Raw genomic sequence first — 20,882 nt, 5'->3', positions numbered from 1 at the left:
AGACCATAAAGAGGTGTGTCGAAAATGGTCCGCATCGGTCCATGTTTTGATATAGCCCCCATATAAACCAACCTCCCGATTTGGAGTCTTGGGCCTATAAAAATCGTAGTTTTTATCCAATTTGCCTGAAATTGGAAATATAGAGGTATTTGAGTACCATAAAAATGTGTGCCAAAAATGGTGCTCATCGGTCAATGTTTTGGTATAGCCCCCATATAAACCGATATCCCGATTTTGCTTTTAGGGCTTCTAGAAACTATATTTACCATCTGATTTGCCTGAAAGTGGAAATCTAGAGGTATTTGAGGACCATAAAAAGGTGTTCCGAAAATGGTGCTCATCGGTCCATGTTTTGATATTGACCCCATAGAGACTGATTTCCCGATTTTGCTTCTTGGGCTTCTAGAAACTATATTTTCTATCCGATTTTCCTGAAATTGAAAATCTAGAGTTCTTTTGGGACCATAAAAAGGTGTGCCGAAAATGGTACCCATCGGTCCATTTTTTGATATAGCCCCCCATATAGACCGATCTCCCATTTTGCTTCTTGGCTTCTAGAAACTATATTTACCATCCGCTTTGCCTGAAGTTCTTGAGCTACAATAAACTGTATTTATTACATGATATGCCTGAAATTCGAAATCTAGAGGGATTTTTAGACCACAAATAAGAGTGCCGAAATTGAGGTATATCGGTCAATTTTTTCGTATAACCCCCATATAGACTGATCTCTCGATTTTTACTTCTTGGGCGTCTAGAGACTATATTTTCTGGCCGATTTGTTTGAAATTGAAAATCTGGAGGTATTTTAAGACCACAAATATGTGAGTAGCAAATGGTGCCTATCGGTCCATGTTTTGGTATAGCCCCCATATACACCGATCTCCCGGCTTTATTTCTTGGGCTTCTAGAATCCGTAGTTTTTATCCGATTTGCTGGAAATTAGTAATCTATAATAAAATTTTAGACAAACGAAATTTATTTTTCTTATAAAGTGTTTTCGTTTATTCAACGATTGTCTCTAAAATTTGTGTCAAAAGAAAACTTTGCTTGTCTAAACTTACGTTTCTCAAAAAAGAAGACACTTCTTTCAGGGTATAGCAGGCGCACTGATAATGAAAATTGCTTCAAACTGAAAGTAAAAGTTCCAGATTTTACTCATCGTATTTAAATAAATGCGGAAAAATCTACAGATTTAAGATTTTAAATCAAGGCGTAATTTCAACATATACACGATATGTTTATATTTTCTCTAAAACTCAAACAAAATTGGTTCTCATAAATCCAGAATCTTATCTGGTCTTCATAGGTAGAATCTTTAAAGTTCGGGAGCTGGCTCGTTTGGGAGAAGATTTGTCATCAAACCCCCTACAATTCTATATATTATCAAGTAACCCACTACGACGAAGAGTTTTCATAGTAAACTATTATACTTGATTCATGGTGGTGGGTATTTAAAATTCGGCCCGGCCGAATTTACTGCTTTATACACTTGTTTTTTCTCGGTTTGGTTTTGTTTCACTTTAATCGTTCAAATTTCCGCAATCATCCGTAATGAAATCGATTGGTGATTTACAAGCGTAGAGGGAGGGGTGGGGACAACAATTTTAACCTAACCCTAGTAACATGAATACCACTGCAATCTTATCGTTATTATGGTGAATCGATAAACAAAATTGAATTGATTCCCCACACACAAAGAAATAATATTTTGTTCCGAAACGATTTTTTTTACAGAAAATATTTTTTATACCCTACACCATAGGATGGGGGTATATTAACTTTGTCATTCCGTTTGTAACACATCGAAATATTGCTCTAAGACCCCATAAAGTATATATATTCTGGGTCGTGGTGAAATTCTGAGTCGATCTGAGCATGTCCGTCCGTCCGTCTGTTGAAATCACGCTAACTTCCGAACGAAATAAGCTATCGACTTGAAACTTGGCACAAGTAGTTGTTATTGATGTAGGTCGGACGGTATTGCAAATGGGCCATATCGGTCCACTTTTACGTATAGCCCCCATATAAACGGACCCCCAAATTTGGCTTGCGAGGCCTCTAAGAGAAGCAAATTTCATCCGATCCGGCTGAAATTTGGTACATGGTGTTAGTATATGGTCTCTAATAACCATGCAAAAATTGGTTCACATCGGTCCATAATTATATATAGCCCCCATATAAACCGATCACCCGATTTGGCTTGCGGAACCTCTAAGAGAAGCAAATTTCATCCGATCCGGCTGAAATTTGGTAAATGGTGTTAGTATACGGTCTCTAACAACCATGCTAAAATTGGTCCATATCGGTCCATAATTATATATAGCCCCCATATAAACCGATTCCCCGATTTGGCTTGCGGAGCCTCTAAGAGAAGCAAATTTCATCCGATCTGGCTGAAATTTGGTACATGGTGTTAGTATATGGTCTCTAATAACCATGCAAAAATTGGTTCACATCGGTCCATAATTATATATAGCCCCCATATAAACCGATCACCCGATTTGGCTTGCGGAGCCTCTAAGAGAAGCAAATTTCATCCGATCCGGCTGAAATTTGGTAAATGGTGTTAGTATACGGTCTCTAACAACCATGCTAAAATTGGTCCATATCGGTCCATAATTATATTTAGCCCCCATATAAACCGATCCCCAGATTTGACCTCCGGAGCCTCTTGGAAGACCAAAGTTTATCTGATTCAGTTGAAATTTGGTACGTGATGTTAATATATGGCCTCAAACACCCGTGCAAAAATTGGTCGATATCGGTCCATAATTATATATAGGCCCCATATAAACCGATCCCCAGATTTGACCTCCGGAGCACCTTGGAAGAGCAAAATTCTTCCCATTCGGTTGAAATTTGGTACGTGATGTTAGTATAGGGTATCCAACAACCATGCAGGAATTGGTTCCTATCAGTCCATAATTATATATTGCTCCCATATAAACCGATGCCAGATTTGACCTTTGGGTGCCTTTTGGAGAAGCAAAATTCATCCGATCTGGTTGAAATTTGGTACGTGGTGGTAGTATATGATATTTAACAACCATGTGAGTTGAAATTTGTGAATGACAGTCTTTCGTAGAAGTTTCTATGCAATCCATGGTGGCCGAACTTACGGCCGTATATACTTGTTGTTTTATTTAATTTTCTTTAAGAGCAATTAAACCCAAATTTTTGGGTTTTATCTTTCAAAGAAAATTTTGAAAATTTTGCCCTCATAAGACTCTTCTCTGCTCTCAGTGTATAGCATGGGTATTTGAACATGCATTATGACGCTGCCTTACCAATTTCCATTAATAAAAATGTGTGTTTTTTTTTTGACGTTATCAAATATTAACTCACTCACTCGTATGTTATTTTACACCACTGCCTAACTCAATAGGCAGTTCAGTTCGAGCAAAAAGTGTGATTAAAATTTATTGACTTCATTAAGCGTTTTACAAGAGGTAGCAATAGAAAATGTGTTTACTATCAAACCAATTAATACTCGATAGCTTATGTAGTGGGTTGGTTAAATGGTTAAATAGGAATTGGTGCTCTATTAAATAAAATTTATTAGGCATTTATTTGAATATTCAGATAAAAGCTGCAACTTTTTCAGAGAAGCGATACGCACGCAAAGATCTATTAGGCTTTCTAAGTGAAGAACAAAACTCGCATAGGTTTGGTTAGGTTTACACGTACGTGAAATACTGTTAATACCCTTCACCACTACTGTGGTACAGGGTATAATAAGTTTGTGCATTTGTATGTAACGCCAAAAGAAAAGTCTGAGACCCATCGTTTAGTACACACAAAAAAATAAAATATGAATTTGTACATAAATTTGTACATTTTTATAAATTTATGGACTTTTTCATAAAAAATGTGTACACTTACATAATATATTGTTTTCATAAAAGCTTGTTATGAAATTATGAATCTTTTAGTAATATGTAGAGACGGTTTCATAAAATTAATGAAATTTTACTTAATATATCAAAAATACTGGTTTTCTCTTAGCGTGAGAGAGCCACAACATAGAGTTACTCTCATATGTATACAACACAAGCATATAATACGAGACAACAAAAAACGAAACATAACGTTTTGAAGGTAACACACGAGTTTGATGTATTTGAGTATTTCAGTACAGTTTGAGTCGCCGTCGCGATTTGAAGATTTTTTATTACTGTAAAAAAAATTACGAAAAAACAATATTAACTGGAGGCGTCGGTGCTCATGTTTATCAATAATATAAAATATTATAAAATGATGTTCGTTGCTGGCTGGACTTTAATGCGGGTTTTAATAAATGTGTTCATACATTTTGACCAATTATGCAGGCATTAAGAATCAGGAGAAAAAAAATAAAAGAAAAGGTGCATATAATGAATGACGTTTTTAGTACATATTATGTAAAGGTACATATTTTTCAATGACAAAAATATGTATACTTCATTTGTACTATTAAAATTTCCATTCATATTATGTACACATTCATAGTCAATGAAAACCTGTATTTTTGATTTTATGAATTGTTTTCATATAATTTATGAATCCCGTGTTTGGCAATTTTTTGTGAACACTATTCATAAAATAAATGTATTATTTTTTTGTGTGTATACCGATCGTCTTACACTGAAAAAAAAATTGACCTATTATGGAAGAATATGCAACTTAAATTTTAGGACTCAAAATTTACGCAATGCTAAGTACAAAATTCTTTAAAATAATGACATTTTAATTAAAAGAAAGTTTATAATCCTTGCTTCAAAATTTTTTTTCATTAAATTTAGGACATAAATCTTGAAATTTTGCGTCCCTCTGTTGAAGTTGTAGAGAGAATAAAACTTCGATGAATGAGATCTGTATCCAATTTTAATTTTATCGATCCTACACCCTCACAAAAAATCGCTTCTGTAACATATACTCCCAAACATATTTTGCTTCAAGCATATACATTTTTGGATATTGCCCACACATTTATATGTTTGATCTCTACCAATATATAATATGTTTGAAAGCATATTGGTCTAAACAATATATGTTTGGGTAGTCTAAGTTCCAAACATTTTGTATTTTTGCATCCAAATTCAATAATGTTATCTTCCAAAAAACAATATGTTATTATGTGACCATATAATATGTTTGGAAGCATTTTGCACCCAAAAATATTATATGCTAAAAAAAATTCTCCCAAACAATATTGTGCTCAAAATTTTATTTATTTATTTATATATTTACAATCATAATGAATTATGAAAATAAACAGGTAATATAGGTGCTAACAGCATAGGTTTTCAACCTGAATGCTCAAAATTTTGTTTCTGCCCAATTGTATATTCCCCCACATCTTTCTCACTTCCACGAGATTGTTTAGTTCTTAGCACCTTTTTCTGTAATACAAACATTGTAGAAGAAATTATTCAATTTTATGATTTTTTATTTTATTTTAATTTTACCTTTTGCCGGACGGGGATTCGAACAGCGGACCACACAGTTTGTAAGGATCAAAGAAGTAGCTGATCAATTGCCCAAGGAAAAATAAAATGTTAATTTTGTAATAACAAGCAACAACCACCAACTTAATTCAATATCGCTCCCTGTTAAATAGCGCTCCAAGCTACTAAACACATATATGTTTATAGGCTATTTCTAAATTAATATATGTTTGCATCCAAGCATATTATATTTACAAACATTTTATGTCCCAAACATAATATGTTCTATCATATTAACATATATGTCCCAAACATGTTATGCTAGTTTATGAACATTATATGCTTGCACTCAAAAATATTGTGTTTAAAAATTTGTGTTCCAAACATATAATGTTTATAGCCAAACATATGAAAAACAGTCTTTTTCAACCGTGTAGATTTAAAGCAACCTAACCTTCGTCCGATTTACACTTATATGGCCTCAAAAGCAAGAGTTTTGCCCTGATTTGCTTGAAATTTTACATAAGGAGTACATTTAATAGTATCGTTAATTGCGTCAAAATGCAGTTGAAATCGGTTAAGATTTAGATATATGTTAGCTTCCGTATATAGCTTTTCGACCGATATGGATTTATATGGCCCCAGAAGCCAGAGTTTTACCCTAATTTGCTTGAAATGTTGCACTAGGAATACACTAGTAGTGTAGTTAAGTGTGGTAAATTTTATTGAAATCGGATCAGATTTAGATATAGCTCCCATATATATCATTCGCCCGATTTGGACTAATATGACCACAGAGGCAAAAGTTTTACTCTGATTTACGTGAAATTTTGCCGAGGGAGTGAAATTAGCATTCTAACTACACTTGCTAAATTTTGTTTAAATCGGTTCAGATTTAGATATAGCTCCCGAATATATCTTTCGACCTATTTAGATTCATATTCCCACAGAGACCAAAATTTACCCCGATTTACGAATTAAGGTTCTGGATATGCATGCTAATTTTGGTTGAAATCGGTTCAGATTTCGATATAGCTTCCATATACATGTTTTTCCGAATTATGTAAAAATTGCCAAAGTACCTACATTTTCCTTATAACATCGCCACTGCTAAGTCGAAAACTTGTAAATATTACTCAAATTTTCCTATTACTCTAATACACATCTATCGACCGACAAATCATAAATACAGTTTTGCGAAGTTGCCTCGAAATTGGTTCAGATTTAAATGTTTCCCATATTTTTTAGTAACATTGTGATTCGTCCCAGGTCATTAGCCGATTTAAATTTTAATTCTAGAGATTTTGTAGAAGTACAAAAAATTGTCTCCAAATCGGTTAAAATCGGACAATAGATTTTCACAAATTTGGATACATTACGCACACTAATTGAGAGGTTTCCTCTTTTTAAATAATGATGGGCTCAATATTAGTGACATACAAACTCTGTAGTTGCAAAATCAAGTATAGTTTCTAATATGAGGCATTTCTGTTCAGATTGAGATAAAGCTCCTATATAAATGCATCCCTTAATGTTCTTAACTATGGAGATGGGGTTTATCTCCCAAACCTCTTTCAATGATACCCCCCACAAATGCTTATGTTTACGAATTCAGTACACCAAAAGAAATTTCTTCGTAAACAGAACGACAAATTTCGTTAAAATTACGAAATTTGCCATTGTTTTACAACCAAAGAAACTTTTCATTAAAAGTACGAAATATTTCGTTATTTGTATACCCTCCACCATAGGATGGGGGGTATATTAACTTTGTCGTTCCGTTTGTAACACATCGAAATATTGCTCTAAGACCCCATAAAGTATATATATTCTGGGTCGTGGTGAAATTCTGAGTCGATCTGAGCATGTCCGTCCGTCCGTCCGTCCGTCTGTTGAAATCACGCTAACTTCCGAACGGAACAAGCTATCGACTTGGAACTTGGCACAAGTGGGCCATATTGGTCCACTTTTACGTATAGCCCCCATATAAACGGACCCCCAAATTTGGCTTGCGAATCCTCTAAGAGAAGCAAATTTCATCCGATCCGGCTGAAATTTGGTAAATGGTGTAAGTGTGTAGTCTCTAATGACCATGCCAAAATTGGTCCACATCGGTCCATAATTATATATAGCCCCCATATAAACCGATGACCTCCGGAGCCTCTTGGAAGACCAAAATTCATCTGATTCAGTTCAAATTTGGTACGTGGTGTTAATATATGGCCTTAAACACACATGCAAAAATTGGTCGAAATCGGTTCATAATTATATATAGGCCCCATATAAAACGGTCCCCAGATTTGACCTCCGGAGCCCCTTTGAAGAGCAAAATTCATCGGATTTGTTTGAAATCTGGTACATGATGTTAGTATATTGTATCCAACAACCATGCTGGAATTGGTTCATAGCAGTCCATAATCATATATAGCCCCCATATAAACCGATCCCGAGATTTGGTTTTGGAGCCACTTGGAGGAGCAAATTTCATCCGAGTCAGTTGAAATTTGGTACATTGTGCTAGTATGTGGCCGTTAACAACTATGCCTAACTAGGTCCATATCGGTCTATAGTTATATATAGCCCTCAGATAAATCGATACCCAATCACACAAAAATTGTTCCATATGAAGTTCATAATTGTATATAGCCCCCGCATAAGCGACCCCCATATTTCAATTCTTGCTCTCTACGTATCGTGCAAAAAGTACATATCGATTCGTAATTATTTGTAACTTTTTTCTCTAATATATACGACGTATGGACTAACGCACAATTTAGAAAACGATGTTAAGAAGTTTTAAGATACCACAACCCAAGTAATTAGATTGTGGATGGCAGTGTTTAGAAGAAGTTTCTACGCAATCCATGGTGGAGAGTACATAAGCTTCGGCCTGGCCGAACTTACGGCCGTATATACTTGTTACGAAGAAAAGTTCTTCCAAATTTTTCATAGTTTGTAAGAAACAACTTTGTACTTTTTTATGAAAAAGTTGCATACTTTTCATGAAACAATTTCGTTATTTTTATGAAATTGTTGCGAACTTTTTATGAAAAACTTTCGTAGTTGTTGTGAAAAATGTTCGAACCTTTAGAAAAAACATTTATAGCCCAAAGGGCATTTGGTTGTCGTAACCAGAGATGGTCTGTATCAAACTTTTTTAGGTTTGCGACTGTCGCAAAGTTGTAAACGTCGTAAACGTCACATACGTGTCGTAAATGTAGGAAAAGTAACAAAAGTCGCAAACTCAAAATACTTCAGTCGCGTCAGCTAGGCAGCAAATTCGATGATATCCAAGACGATGGTATGTGCGAAGAGAAGGTTTTAGTCCCCACATTTTCCCTATTGCCTTTTGCACGAGTACAGGGTAACCGTGGATTTTCTCGTCCTTTCTTAGCTTTAAGTTCAGTCTCCTGTCCAATATAACCCCAAGGTATTTTGCACACTCACCAACGGGAATTTCGATACCACGTAAGAAAATAGGCTTGACGGTGGAAAAACTTTCACAAATTTCTGCAGAAACTCACAGCGAATGCTGTCATGCTAAATTAAAAAATGTTCAGGATTTCTTCTATTCAAAATTAGGTTTTCTACAGTAGGTTTACGACTTTTGCGACATACGTATTATACCGTCGCAAATGTATGTCGCAAAAGTCACAGTTTGTGACAGGCCAACCCTGGTCGTAACAAGTTTGAAAAATGTTACCACTACTTTACATCAAAAGTTATTGAATAAATTTTAGTTTGGCTGTATCACTTTTATGCATAAATGAGAAGTTACATAGACATGCGTTAAAAAATTGAATAAACGAATACACTCAAGGCTATTATCAAAGACAATTTTATGTCGCGAACAGAAATTTTACAACTTCAAGGAAACTTCTTCGTTATTTAAACGAAAATGTTTCGTACTTTTTATGAAGAAACTCAAAGTTTTAAACACATTATTTTTGAGTGCAAACATATAATGTTCATAGCATAATATGTTTGGGACATATATGTTAGTATGTTGGAAGTAAAATAATGAAAGTACACACAAAAAAAAATTTTTCTGATTCAATCACGAAATTAATTGATCCAATTAATTTTTTAATTGAAATGTCTTCAATCACAGAAATGATAGTATCAATTAAAAAATTAATTGACAGTCAATTAAAAAATTAATTGATCCAATTAAATATTTAATTGATACTATTAATTTGTGTGATTGATTTTTATTTCAATTAAAAAATTTGTTGAATCAACTAAATTTTTAATTGAATATTTTCTAAAACTCAATTAAGATTTTAATTGGAAAAATTTTCGTGAAATTTTTTTCTGTGTAACCAATTGGCGCATTACAAATATATATACACAAAGAAAATTTCATTAGACATAGGAAAAATACTACGTGTGAATATAAACAAGTATAAATTTACATATTATGAGTAAAAATATATATGTTGTGATATAAGACTTCGCCAAAAATTGTATATGCTTAAGTAAAATATTAAAATGAGTATTCGGAGAGAAAATTCATTCGGAACCAAGATAAAATATATTTGAAAAAACAAAGAGCATGAGTTTTGTTTATCATTTTCGCATTACGGGCACAATTTTTTTGTTTCGTCAAAACAAATCGGAACGTAGGACGAGAAAGTCAAACTATTCAAACACAGGTAATTAAAGGGATCTTCATAAAAACTAACGAAAGGGCACTATACACTGAACAAAAAGCATGTCCGGTTCCAAAGATTGTGTCTCCACTTTAACAATTTTGGTACTGATTCCGAACCAAAGAAGCGGAGAATACAAGTAAGGATGCTTTTAAGACACAATTCTCTTTTAAATGGGGTTTTGTGTAGTTGACTCTACGAAGCACATTTCAATTTTTCGCTTTTTCAGCTTTTTTCATATGCTATAAAATGTCCGTTAAAAACAAGACTTCCAGTAGAAATTATGCTATGTTTCAAGTAAAAAATGTCTTTAAAATAAAGTATTGATAAACATATCCTATTTTTTAATGATTTTTGCCTTGTAGTCAAGATGCAAAAATGCAAAAGTCAAGTTGACCTTAGTCCAAAAATTTGTCCTTTCATGTTATGATACCCATTTTTAAGTCAAATCACTTAATTATAACGACAACACGACTTCATTGAAAGTATCGACATTTGAACATTGAAAAAACTTTATATTAGAGAAATGGGTCTTCTAAGCTAAGCAAAAGTTGTATTCTTATTTTAAGGACATGAACTCTTTGGCCTCTCGACAATATTTTTTCAGTGCACTCTTTTTAGAGTTGTGAAAGTAAAATGAAAACAGGGCGAAACAGTGAAAAATTAAACAGTAAGATCTATAAAAACAAAGATTAGTTCCTCTTTATTAATGCGTAGTCCAAGAGGAGTTGACGGATTTTTTCGAAAATAAAAGCGGGCATTGAGTTCGAGTTTAGCGGCAAAACCAGAATAACATTACAACTTTTTCCAGTAAATTGTATTATAACATTGTGGGGAAAGATCCAAAGCAACAATTGAATAAGTTTATTTTCTTTAAAAGAAATTATTAAAGAAAAGTAAAAGGGTAAACATGGCCATTTTAACGCGATAATGCCAACTTTATACCGGCCTTAAGAATTAAATTAAGTACAAAATTATTCGTTAATAAAAATTCATATTTATTTGTATTTCTAAATTAATGGTGTAACATGCTATCAAACAATTGTTCACACCAAAATAAATGTATGTGCTGTTTTAAAATTACTGTTTAGAATTTAAATATAATGTGCTTTTGAATGGTTATCGTTAACCTTAGGATTCGATGGAAAAATATTTATACACGCTCACAAAAAATCGCTTCTGTAACATATACTCCCAAACATATTTTGCTTCAAGCATATACATTTTTGGGTATTGCCCAAACATTTATATGTTTGATCTCTTCCAATATATAATATGCTTGAAAGCATATTGGTCTAAACAATATATGTTTGGGTAGTCTAAGTTCCAAACATTTTGTATTTTTGCATCCAAATTCAATAATGTTGTCTTCCAAAAAACAATATGTTATTATGTGAACATATAATATGTTTGGAAGCATTTTGCACCCAAAAATATTATATGCTTAAAAAAAATTCTCCCAAACAATATTGTGCTCAAAATTTTATTTATTTATTTATATATTTACAATCATAATGAATTATGAAAATAAACAGGTAATATAGGTGCTAACAACATAGGTTTTCGACCTGAATGCTCAAAATTTTGTTTCTGCCCAATTGTATATTCCCCCACATCTTTCTCACTTCCACAAGATTTTTTAGTTCTTAGCACCTTTTTCTGTAATACAAACATTGTAGAAGAAATTATTCAATTGTATGATTTTTTTTATTTTAATTTTACCTATTGCCGGACGGGGATTCGAACAGCGGACCACACAGTTTGTAAGGATCAAAGAAGTAGCTGATCAATTGCCCAAGGAAAAATAAAATGTTAATTTTGTAATAACAAGCAACAACCACCAACTTAATTCAATATCGCTCCCTGTTAAATAGCGCCCCAAGCTACTAAACACATATATGTTTATAGGCTATTTGTAAATTAATATATATGTTTGCATCCAAGCATATTATATTTACAAACATTTTATGTCCCAAACATAATATGTTCTAACATATTAACATATATGTCCCAAACATGTTATGCTAGTTTATGAACATTATATGCTTGCACTCAAAAATATTGTGTTTAAAAATTTGTATTCCAAACATATAATGTTTATAGCCAAACATATGAAAAACATTCTTTTTCATCCGTGTATATACTCGACTTCACGTTCTTTTTTTGTAAGAGTTTTTGAATTTCTACCATTACTTGTTACACAATTTTTATTGTTGCAATACAAAATAATATTTGATTTGAACTCAGTCCATTTCGTTTATATCAAGCACTTCTCTTTTCTGACTTTAAGTCTTTCATAAAACACACTTTACAATTTCGTAGTAAAAATTTAATATAATAGTATGTAATGCTGAACACCTTTTCGGGAACTTCCGAACGTATCTGGAATATATGTTAAAAAATATATTAAAAAAAATGGTGTTGGTCGAAGCAGGGATCGAACCCAGGTCCCCTGTCACGCAAGGCGGACGACCAACCACTGCTCCACGCTGCCAACAAATGTATATTTAACAATGTTATGTTTGCACCGGCTCGTGGGCGCCGCAAGCTATGCTATATAAATATAACTTATAACGATAATTATCTCTTGATGACCATAACAGCTACGTAGGCCAATGGTTAATGTGCTGGCTTACAAACTGTGTGGTTCGCTGTTCGAATCCCCGTCCGGCAAAAGGTAAAATTAAAAAAATTATAAAATATAATAATTTCTTCTAAAATGTTTGAATTACAGAAAAAGTGAGAAAAATTTGAGGGAATATACAATTAGGCAGAAAAAAAATTTGAGCACAATCTTCTTTGGGAGAAAATTCTTCTAAGCATATAATATATTTGGGTTCAAAATGTTTCCAAACATATTATATGTTCACATAAGAACATATAGTTTTTTGGAAGACAACATTATTGAATTTTGATGGAAAAATACAAAATGTTTGGAACTTAGACTACCCAAATATATTATATTGTTTAGACCAATATGCTTTCAAACATATTATATATTGAAAGAAATCAAACATATAAATGTTTGGGCAATACCCAAAAATTTATATGCTTGAAGTAAACTATGTTTGGGAGTATATGTTACAGAAGCGATTTTTTTTTGAGGGTGTAGAAATAATAGAAATCTGAAATTGCTTATAGTACTACATGTCAGCCATTCTGTATATACACTTTAAGCCTTCATATTAGGCCAATCTTTTTCAGTGAGTTATTCCCCAAAAAAAATTGATTTGCTTCCATTTTAATCGAACTGCGAAATGTCCCAAAAAAAAAAACATGAATTATTTTCAAATACTCGCATAACAGCGGAAAGTTTTAATTAAAATCCGCAAACGTTTTCGGTAGCAAAGTAAAATTGAATCATGTACCTCACACACCAACTGACTGACAGCCCCAGTGTCCGTCCGTCCGTCCGTCTATCTTTCCATTCATTTGCAGTATAACTGCGTGACTTACTGGCATAACTTGAGCTCACCAACTGACTGACACACATTTTCATTAACAACCCCAAGCACCTAAAGCTGAAGCACAACGGTTTTTGATATTTTTTCCATGGTCTGAGGTATAAGGTGCAATTGCGAAAATTAATGTTCGTTAATAGAAAGCAATTTAAAAGGAAACAATTTTTAAAATTATTTTTAATAATATTTTCTATCTTCTTTGTTTTTGATTTTTTTTTTAGAAATGTATCATTTGCGGTATACATCAGCCAGCAGAGCTAAAGAGAACTGATATAGAAACTGGAAATTATCAAGGCAAAAAGAAAAAGAAGAAAAAATAATAACCAACAGATATAGCACATACTTGGAAGACCTCTAAGCTGATTAACTTACCATCATCATCATCGTTATCATCATTTCGAGTGAAATATTGGAGAAAGAGTTCACTCGAATAGATTTCAACGGAATCGTTAGGAACCGAAACAAAAAACTCTTACCATCAAAATTCAAACATAAAATAACCACACATTAAATATCGGTCATTAAAAAAAAAGATTATTACAACAGAATCATTAAACAAAAGAAACATAGTTCCAAGCTGTTCTTTGTCTATCCATCTGTTGGCTTTTGGAAAACCAAAACCCGGCATCGAAGAACAGAAAGCAGAAAATAGAATACCTACGACCATCACCTAATATTCACATTAATTTATCGCAAATTCATTGTCATTTTGGGATTGTGTGAAATGCTAAAAAACCCATAATCACCATGACAACTTTTAAATTAACCGAAGTGAAAGCTGACATATTCCAGATACCTCAAACCTATTCATTGGCCTTTACCAGCACATCCGATTTCTATGCTGAAAGAGGAACATTGGGCTGGCAAGTGAATTTGATATTTGGTCAAAATGATGAACTCAGTCGCCAGTATATAACAAATGGTAATGTAGCTGTCCTGGAGGATCATGATCGTTTCATTTACCTAATGGTAACCAAAGAGAATATGTATTACAAGAGCACCTATGGAGATGTTGAGGCGGCATTGATCTGTTTGAAATATCATATGGTAAGTATTGGAAATTACTTAATAGCAGAAATAACAGAAAAAAAATCACTTATCGAAGTCATGCTGATGTTTATTTCCCTCTGGTATCTGTTACGACCATCTTAGGTTAGATTAGGTTAGGTTAAAGTGGCAGCCCGATTAATATTCAGGCTCACTTAGACTATTCAGTCCATTGTGATACCACATTAACTAAAAGTACCTATTACATATGGGCACTTCTAGTTTTAACGACCATCTTACTGGCGTCAATGATGGTCCTGGGAAAATGTGACTCCCGAACAGATACCTGAGGGAAATAACTGCTACACTGATAGATCGAAGATGGGCAAGGTAATGAAACTGGGCATATGTGTGGAGGATCTAGACATCCGAAATCCTATTCTGCAAATTTTGCAGAAGTGCGTGTCATAACGGAATTTTTTAAATGGCTCGGAAATAACACGTCAACAATTTCACAGATTGCCGGAGGGCTATGAAGGCAATAGTAGATGTTGCGGTTCGATCACGAATACAAAAGCATGAACAACAAATACTCGGAATGTGTCAGGATCCGCATCATATCGGTGCCGGGACATGCCGGACTAAAAGGAAACGTAAAGGCAAATGAACTGGCAATAAAAGCTGGGACACATAAGGAAGTATACTTAGGGGCAAGGGAGGAGCAAAATTCATCCGATCCGGTTGAAATTTAGTACATGGTGTTAGTATATGGTCTCTAACAACCATGCAAAAATTGTCCATATCGGTCCATAATTATATATAGCCCTCATATAAATCGATCCCCCCAGATTTGACCTCCGGAACCTCTTGGAGGTGCAAAATTCATCCGATTCGGTTGAAATTTGGTACATTGCGCTAGTATATGGCCGCTAATAGCCATGCAAAAATTGGTCCATATCGATCTATAGTAATATATAGCCGATCGCCAATCACACAAAAATTGGTCCATATTGCCAAATATAATCTACCAAAATTTTATTTCTAAAGAAAATTTTGTCAAAATTTTATTACTATAGAAAATATTGACAAATTTTATTTCTATAGAAAATTTTGTCAAAATTTTATTACTATAGAAAATTTTGTCAGAATTGTATTTCTATAGAAAATGTTGTCAACATTTTATTTCTATAGATAATTTTGTCAAAAAGTTATTTCTATAGATAATTTTTCAAAAAAGTATTTCTATAGAAAATTTATGAAGCACCTCTTAGTTGGAGAGGAATATTTTGCAAAATCTTCCAAAACGTCAAGAATCTACCAAACAGTCTGCCCTTTTTGGTAGACTCGTGTTCATAATTGTATATAGTCCCCATATAAAGCGACCCTCATATTTCAATTCTGGCTCTATAATTACTGCACAAAATTTCATATTGGTTCGTAATTATTTCTTTCCTACACTCAAAAAAAAGTTTACTTGGATCCAAAGATTTTGACTTTCCATTAAGGATTTTGGTATTGATTCCGAGCCAAAGATGCTGTTTCTTAAAAAAAAAAAAACATTTTTTAGGGACCTCCCTGGCTTTAAATCTAGGATCGATAAAATTAAAATTGGATACAGATCTCATTCATAGAATTTTTATTCTCTGTTTGCGATATATTAATAAAAGTATTCATGTACAAACAAATTCCAGTTTCAAAATCCAAATCATGCCAAGTACTTCCAAGTAAAAACTGTTTTCTCAATGCTAAAAAAACTTTAAACCAAAGATTCAACTCCTTAAAAGAAGTCTTAGCCTATATTTGAAGCATTTTTATTTTAAATTTAAAAATTCAATATGTCAGTTGAGTTAAAGACGATTTCTTTAAATTAAAAATGTTTTTTCTTTATTTTAAGGAACATTTTCCTTACTTCAAAGATCTACAACTTCAAAAGAGGGACGCAAAATGTCAAGATTTGTGTCCTAAATTTAATGAAAAAAATTTTTGAAGCAAGGGTTATAAACTTTCTTTTAATTAAAATCTCATTATTTTAAAGAATTCCTGCATGGTTTTAAGAGACCATAAACTAATACCATGTACCAAATTTCAACCGAATCGGATGCATTTTGCCCATCCATGAGGCTCCGGAGGTCAAATCTGGGAATCGGTTTATATGGGGGCTATATATAATGTTGGACCGATGTGGACCAATTTCTGCATGGTTGTTAAAGATCGTATACTAACACCATGTACCAAATTTCAGCCGGATCGGATGAAACTTGCTTCTCTTAGAGGATCCGCAAGCCAAATCGGGGGGATCGGTTTATATGGGGGCTATATATAATTATGGAACGTTGTGGACCAATTTTTGCGTAGTTGTTAGAGACCACATACTTACACTATGTACCAAATTTCAGCCGGATCGGATGTGGACCATTGTTTGCATGGTTGTTAGAGACCATATACTAACACCATGTACCAAATTTCAGCCGGGTCGGATGAAATTTGCTTCTCTCCGCAAGTCAAATCTGGAGATCGGTCTATATGGGGGCTATATATAATTATGAACCGATATGGGCCAATTTTTGCATCGTTATTAGAGACCATATACCAACACCATGTACCAAAATCAAACCGGATCGAATCGGATGAATTGTGCTCCTCCAAGAAGCACCGCAAGCCAAATCTGAGCGCCGATTGATATGGGGGCTATACGTAAAAGTGGTCCGATTTACAATAACTACATCAATTATAACTTCTTGTCCCAAGTTGTGTCTAGTAGATAGCTTGTTTCGTTCGGAAGTTAGCGTGATTTCAACAGACGGAAGGACGGGCGGACAAGCTTATATCGGCTCAGAACTTCACCACGACCCAGAATATATATACTTTATGGGATCTTAGAGCAATATTTCGATGTGTTACAAACGGAATGACAAAGTTAATATACCCCCATCCTATCTATGGTGGAGGGTATAAAAACGAATCTGTGCCATATTTCAGGACGAGAGCTATTGAAGGGTGTAGCATGATTACAACAGACAGACAGACAGACGGATGGACATGGTTATATCGTGTTAGAGTTTCTCCCTGATCAAGAATATATATAGTCAGAAATCGATATTTCGATGTTTTACAAACGCTCGGACGAAAAAGACTGTTTTTCATATGTTTGGGTGTAAAAATTATATGTTTGGAACTCAAATTATTTAACACAATATTTTTAAGTGCAAGCATATAATGTTCGTAAACTATCATAAAATGTTTGGGGTATATATGTTAATATGTTAGAACATATTATTTTTGGGACATAAAATGTTTGTAAATATAATATGCTTATATGCAAACATATATTAATTTGGAAATAGCTTATAAACATGTATGTGTTTAGAAAGAGAGACCTAGAGAGTATGCTGCAAGCAATATAATGGAAGTAACCAATTGGCGCCTTTAAAATATATCCACACAAAGAAAATTTCATTAAAAATTTTTACTACCAGTGTAGGCCCTAGGGTTAAACATAATATTTTTGAACAATACAAACAATATTTTGTTTAGACCAATCCTGAGAATATATATGCTTGAAGCAAAATGTGTTTGGGATAGATGTTACAGAAGCGATTTTTTGTTTTTTTTTTTTTGAGGGTGCGGATTGACAAACTTATTATACCCCCATCACAACTCTATGGTATGGTTAGGTTAGGTGGCAGCCCGATGTATCAGGCTCCCTTTGACTATTCAGTCCATTGTGATACCACATTGGTGAACTTCTCTCTTATCACTGAGTGCTGCCCGATTCCATGTTAAGCTCAATGACAAGGGACCTCCTTTTTATAGCCGAGTCCGAACGGCGTTTCACATTGCAGTGAAACCACTAAGAGAAGCTTTGACACCCTCAGAAATGTCACCAGCATTACTGAGGTGGGATAATCCACCGCTGAAAAACTTCTTGGTGTTCGGGTGGTACTACGCCCTCCTTCCAGACACTGAAAACAATATTTTCATAATATTAAAGATTACGCAACCTAAATTTTATGATGCCCAATTTACAAACTACTAAGGACAAATTCCTTTAAAATATTGAAAATTTAATTAAGATACAATTTATAATTTTCGTTTAGAATTTTTTTTTTATTAAATTTAGAACACACATTTTGGAAATTTGCGTTCCTCCGTTATTTTTGAACCAGGGCTGTGGAGTCGGAGTCGGAGTCTTGGAGTCGGAGTCTGAAGATTTTGCTGGAGTAAAAATTTTGCTCGACTCCGACTCCGGCTAAATCAAATTTTGTAAAACACTTCACATTTTTTTAACTAATCAAGTTTTTACGCAAATTAGTTTCCATTGCTTTATTCATTCGATCAATGTACAGCATGATTGTAAATGAAAATCAACTTCCAATTACGGCTATCTTTTTATGTTTCCTAGAATGTTAGACTAGCAGATGGGCTGGATCGATCCATTTTAATGCTCATATCAATTTATTTGAAATATTTCGAACAATCGAAATTATTATTTTTTTTTAATTTTATTTTAAGGCCATATACGTACGTGGAATATTGACAGAAAAATTTTTCAAAGTTGTTTTTTATAGAAAATGCTGTCAAAATTTTATTTCTATAGCACATTTTGTCAAAATTTTATTTCTATAAAAAATTTATTCAAAATTTTATTACTATAGAAATATTTTTTTTCTATAGAAAATTTTGTCAAAATTGTATTTCTATAGAAAATTGAGTCAAAATTTTGTTTCTATAGAATATTTTGCAAAATTTTATTTCTATAGAAAATTTTGCCAAAATTTTATAGTAATAGATTTTTTTATTAGAAAATTTGGTCAAAATTTTATCACTATAGAAAATTTAGTCAAAATTTTGTTTCTGTAGAATATTTTGCAGAATTTTATTTACTACACAAAAATTTTTCTAAAATTGTACTTTTATTGATAATTTTTTCAAAATTTTATTTCTATAAGAAAAATTTTTATTTCTATAGCAAATTTTCTCAATTTTTTTCTTACTGATGCTCACTGATACTCACTGCTATAAAAAATGTATTCAGAATTGTATTACTATAGAAATATTTTTTTCTATATAAAATTTAGTCAAAATTTTATTTCTATAGAAAATTTAGTCAAAATTTTGTTTCTATAGAATATTTTGCAAAATTTTATTTCTATAGAAAATTTGCAAAATTTTGTTCGCTACACAATTTTTTTTAAATTGTATTTCTATTGATAATTTTTTCAAACTTTTATTTCTATAAAAAATGTTGCCAAATTTTATTTCTATAAAAATGTTATTCAAAATTTTATTTCTATATATTTGGTCAAAATTTGATTTCTATAGAAAATTTAGTCAAAATTTTGTTTCTGTAGAAAATTTAGTCAAGATTTTATTTACTAGCCAAAAATTTTCCAAAATTGTATGCTCACTGATACTCATTGCTAAGTCGAAAACTTGTAGAAATGACTCAAATTTTAAAATTTTTCAATGAATGAATCATAAATGCATTTTTGCGAAATTGTCTAAACAATTATAAATACAGTCGAAGCTCAGTTTAACGAACGATATATTGTCAGGCCCTTTCGTTATTTAGAAAAATACGTTAAATCGAACGGGAATATAAAATGTTAACTTTTATTGAAAATCGTAGTTTTTTTACCAGATGAGTAAAAATTCATAATCATTTGAAAAAATTAAAGCACAGAGACACTTAAAAAATAATACTTAAAATAATCCTGATGAACTTGATATATCTAGGTTAGGTTAGATTGAAGAGAGGATCCAAGATTCGCTGTCGTATGGGGGCCTACATACAGCCATGACACAATTTGTATACTCTAACTTCTTAGACGAATTGCCTAATTTGTTCCCGGTTTCAAGAATGGCCAGGCGTAGTTGTGTTCATAGTAACATCTTCCTAAAACGTCTTACATACACCACTACTCCGCTGCTCCTGTCGGCATAGATGTACTCTCAACGCTAGATTGCCGTTTCGATCGGGCACCAAAAAAGTTTTTCAGCGGTAGTTTATCCCTCTCACTAATGATGTTGATATTCCTGTGTATTTCATAGTTTATCTACAGCTATAAGAGGGAGGTTGTTTGTTATTGAGCTAAATATAGAATCGGGTAGCACTCATTATTAAGAGAAAAATTCACCATCTGTCCAACTGGCAATCCTACGAAATATTGCCACTAACGGACCTATTACAGGACTAGTACCAGTGCTCGAGTTTGTCGTAGTTTTTAAATTTTCATATAATTTATTGATTTCTATACTCTCTTTATTTTAAAATTTTATTTGATCTAGACATTTACCTATTGACCAACATAGTCCAAAAGTTTTTCTTTCTGATGCAATTTGGATGATCAAAA

General features: G+C 33.0%; 1 protein-coding gene across 1 annotated transcript in view; it reads left to right on the top strand.

The window, feature by feature from the left end:
- Targ2 (Terminal ADP-ribose protein glycohydrolase 2) overlaps positions 1 to 20,882 on the top strand; it is a 54,301-nt gene that overhangs the window by 30,206 nt on the left and 3,213 nt on the right. The window contains exon 2 of the mRNA XM_075304989.1: positions 13,764 to 14,589. Within this exon, the coding sequence (XP_075161104.1) occupies positions 14,290 to 14,589 (300 nt within the window). The 5' untranslated portion in view covers positions 13,764 to 14,289. The remainder of the gene's footprint in view (positions 1 to 13,763; positions 14,590 to 20,882) is intronic.

Source organism: Haematobia irritans, chromosome 4, assembly GCF_050003625.1.
Source record: "Haematobia irritans isolate KBUSLIRL chromosome 4, ASM5000362v1, whole genome shotgun sequence".
Classification (NCBI taxonomy): Eukaryota; Metazoa; Arthropoda; class Insecta; order Diptera; family Muscidae; genus Haematobia; species Haematobia irritans.
Note: the sequence above shows the minus strand (reverse complement) of the source record. Positions and strands in the feature narration are given on the sequence as shown.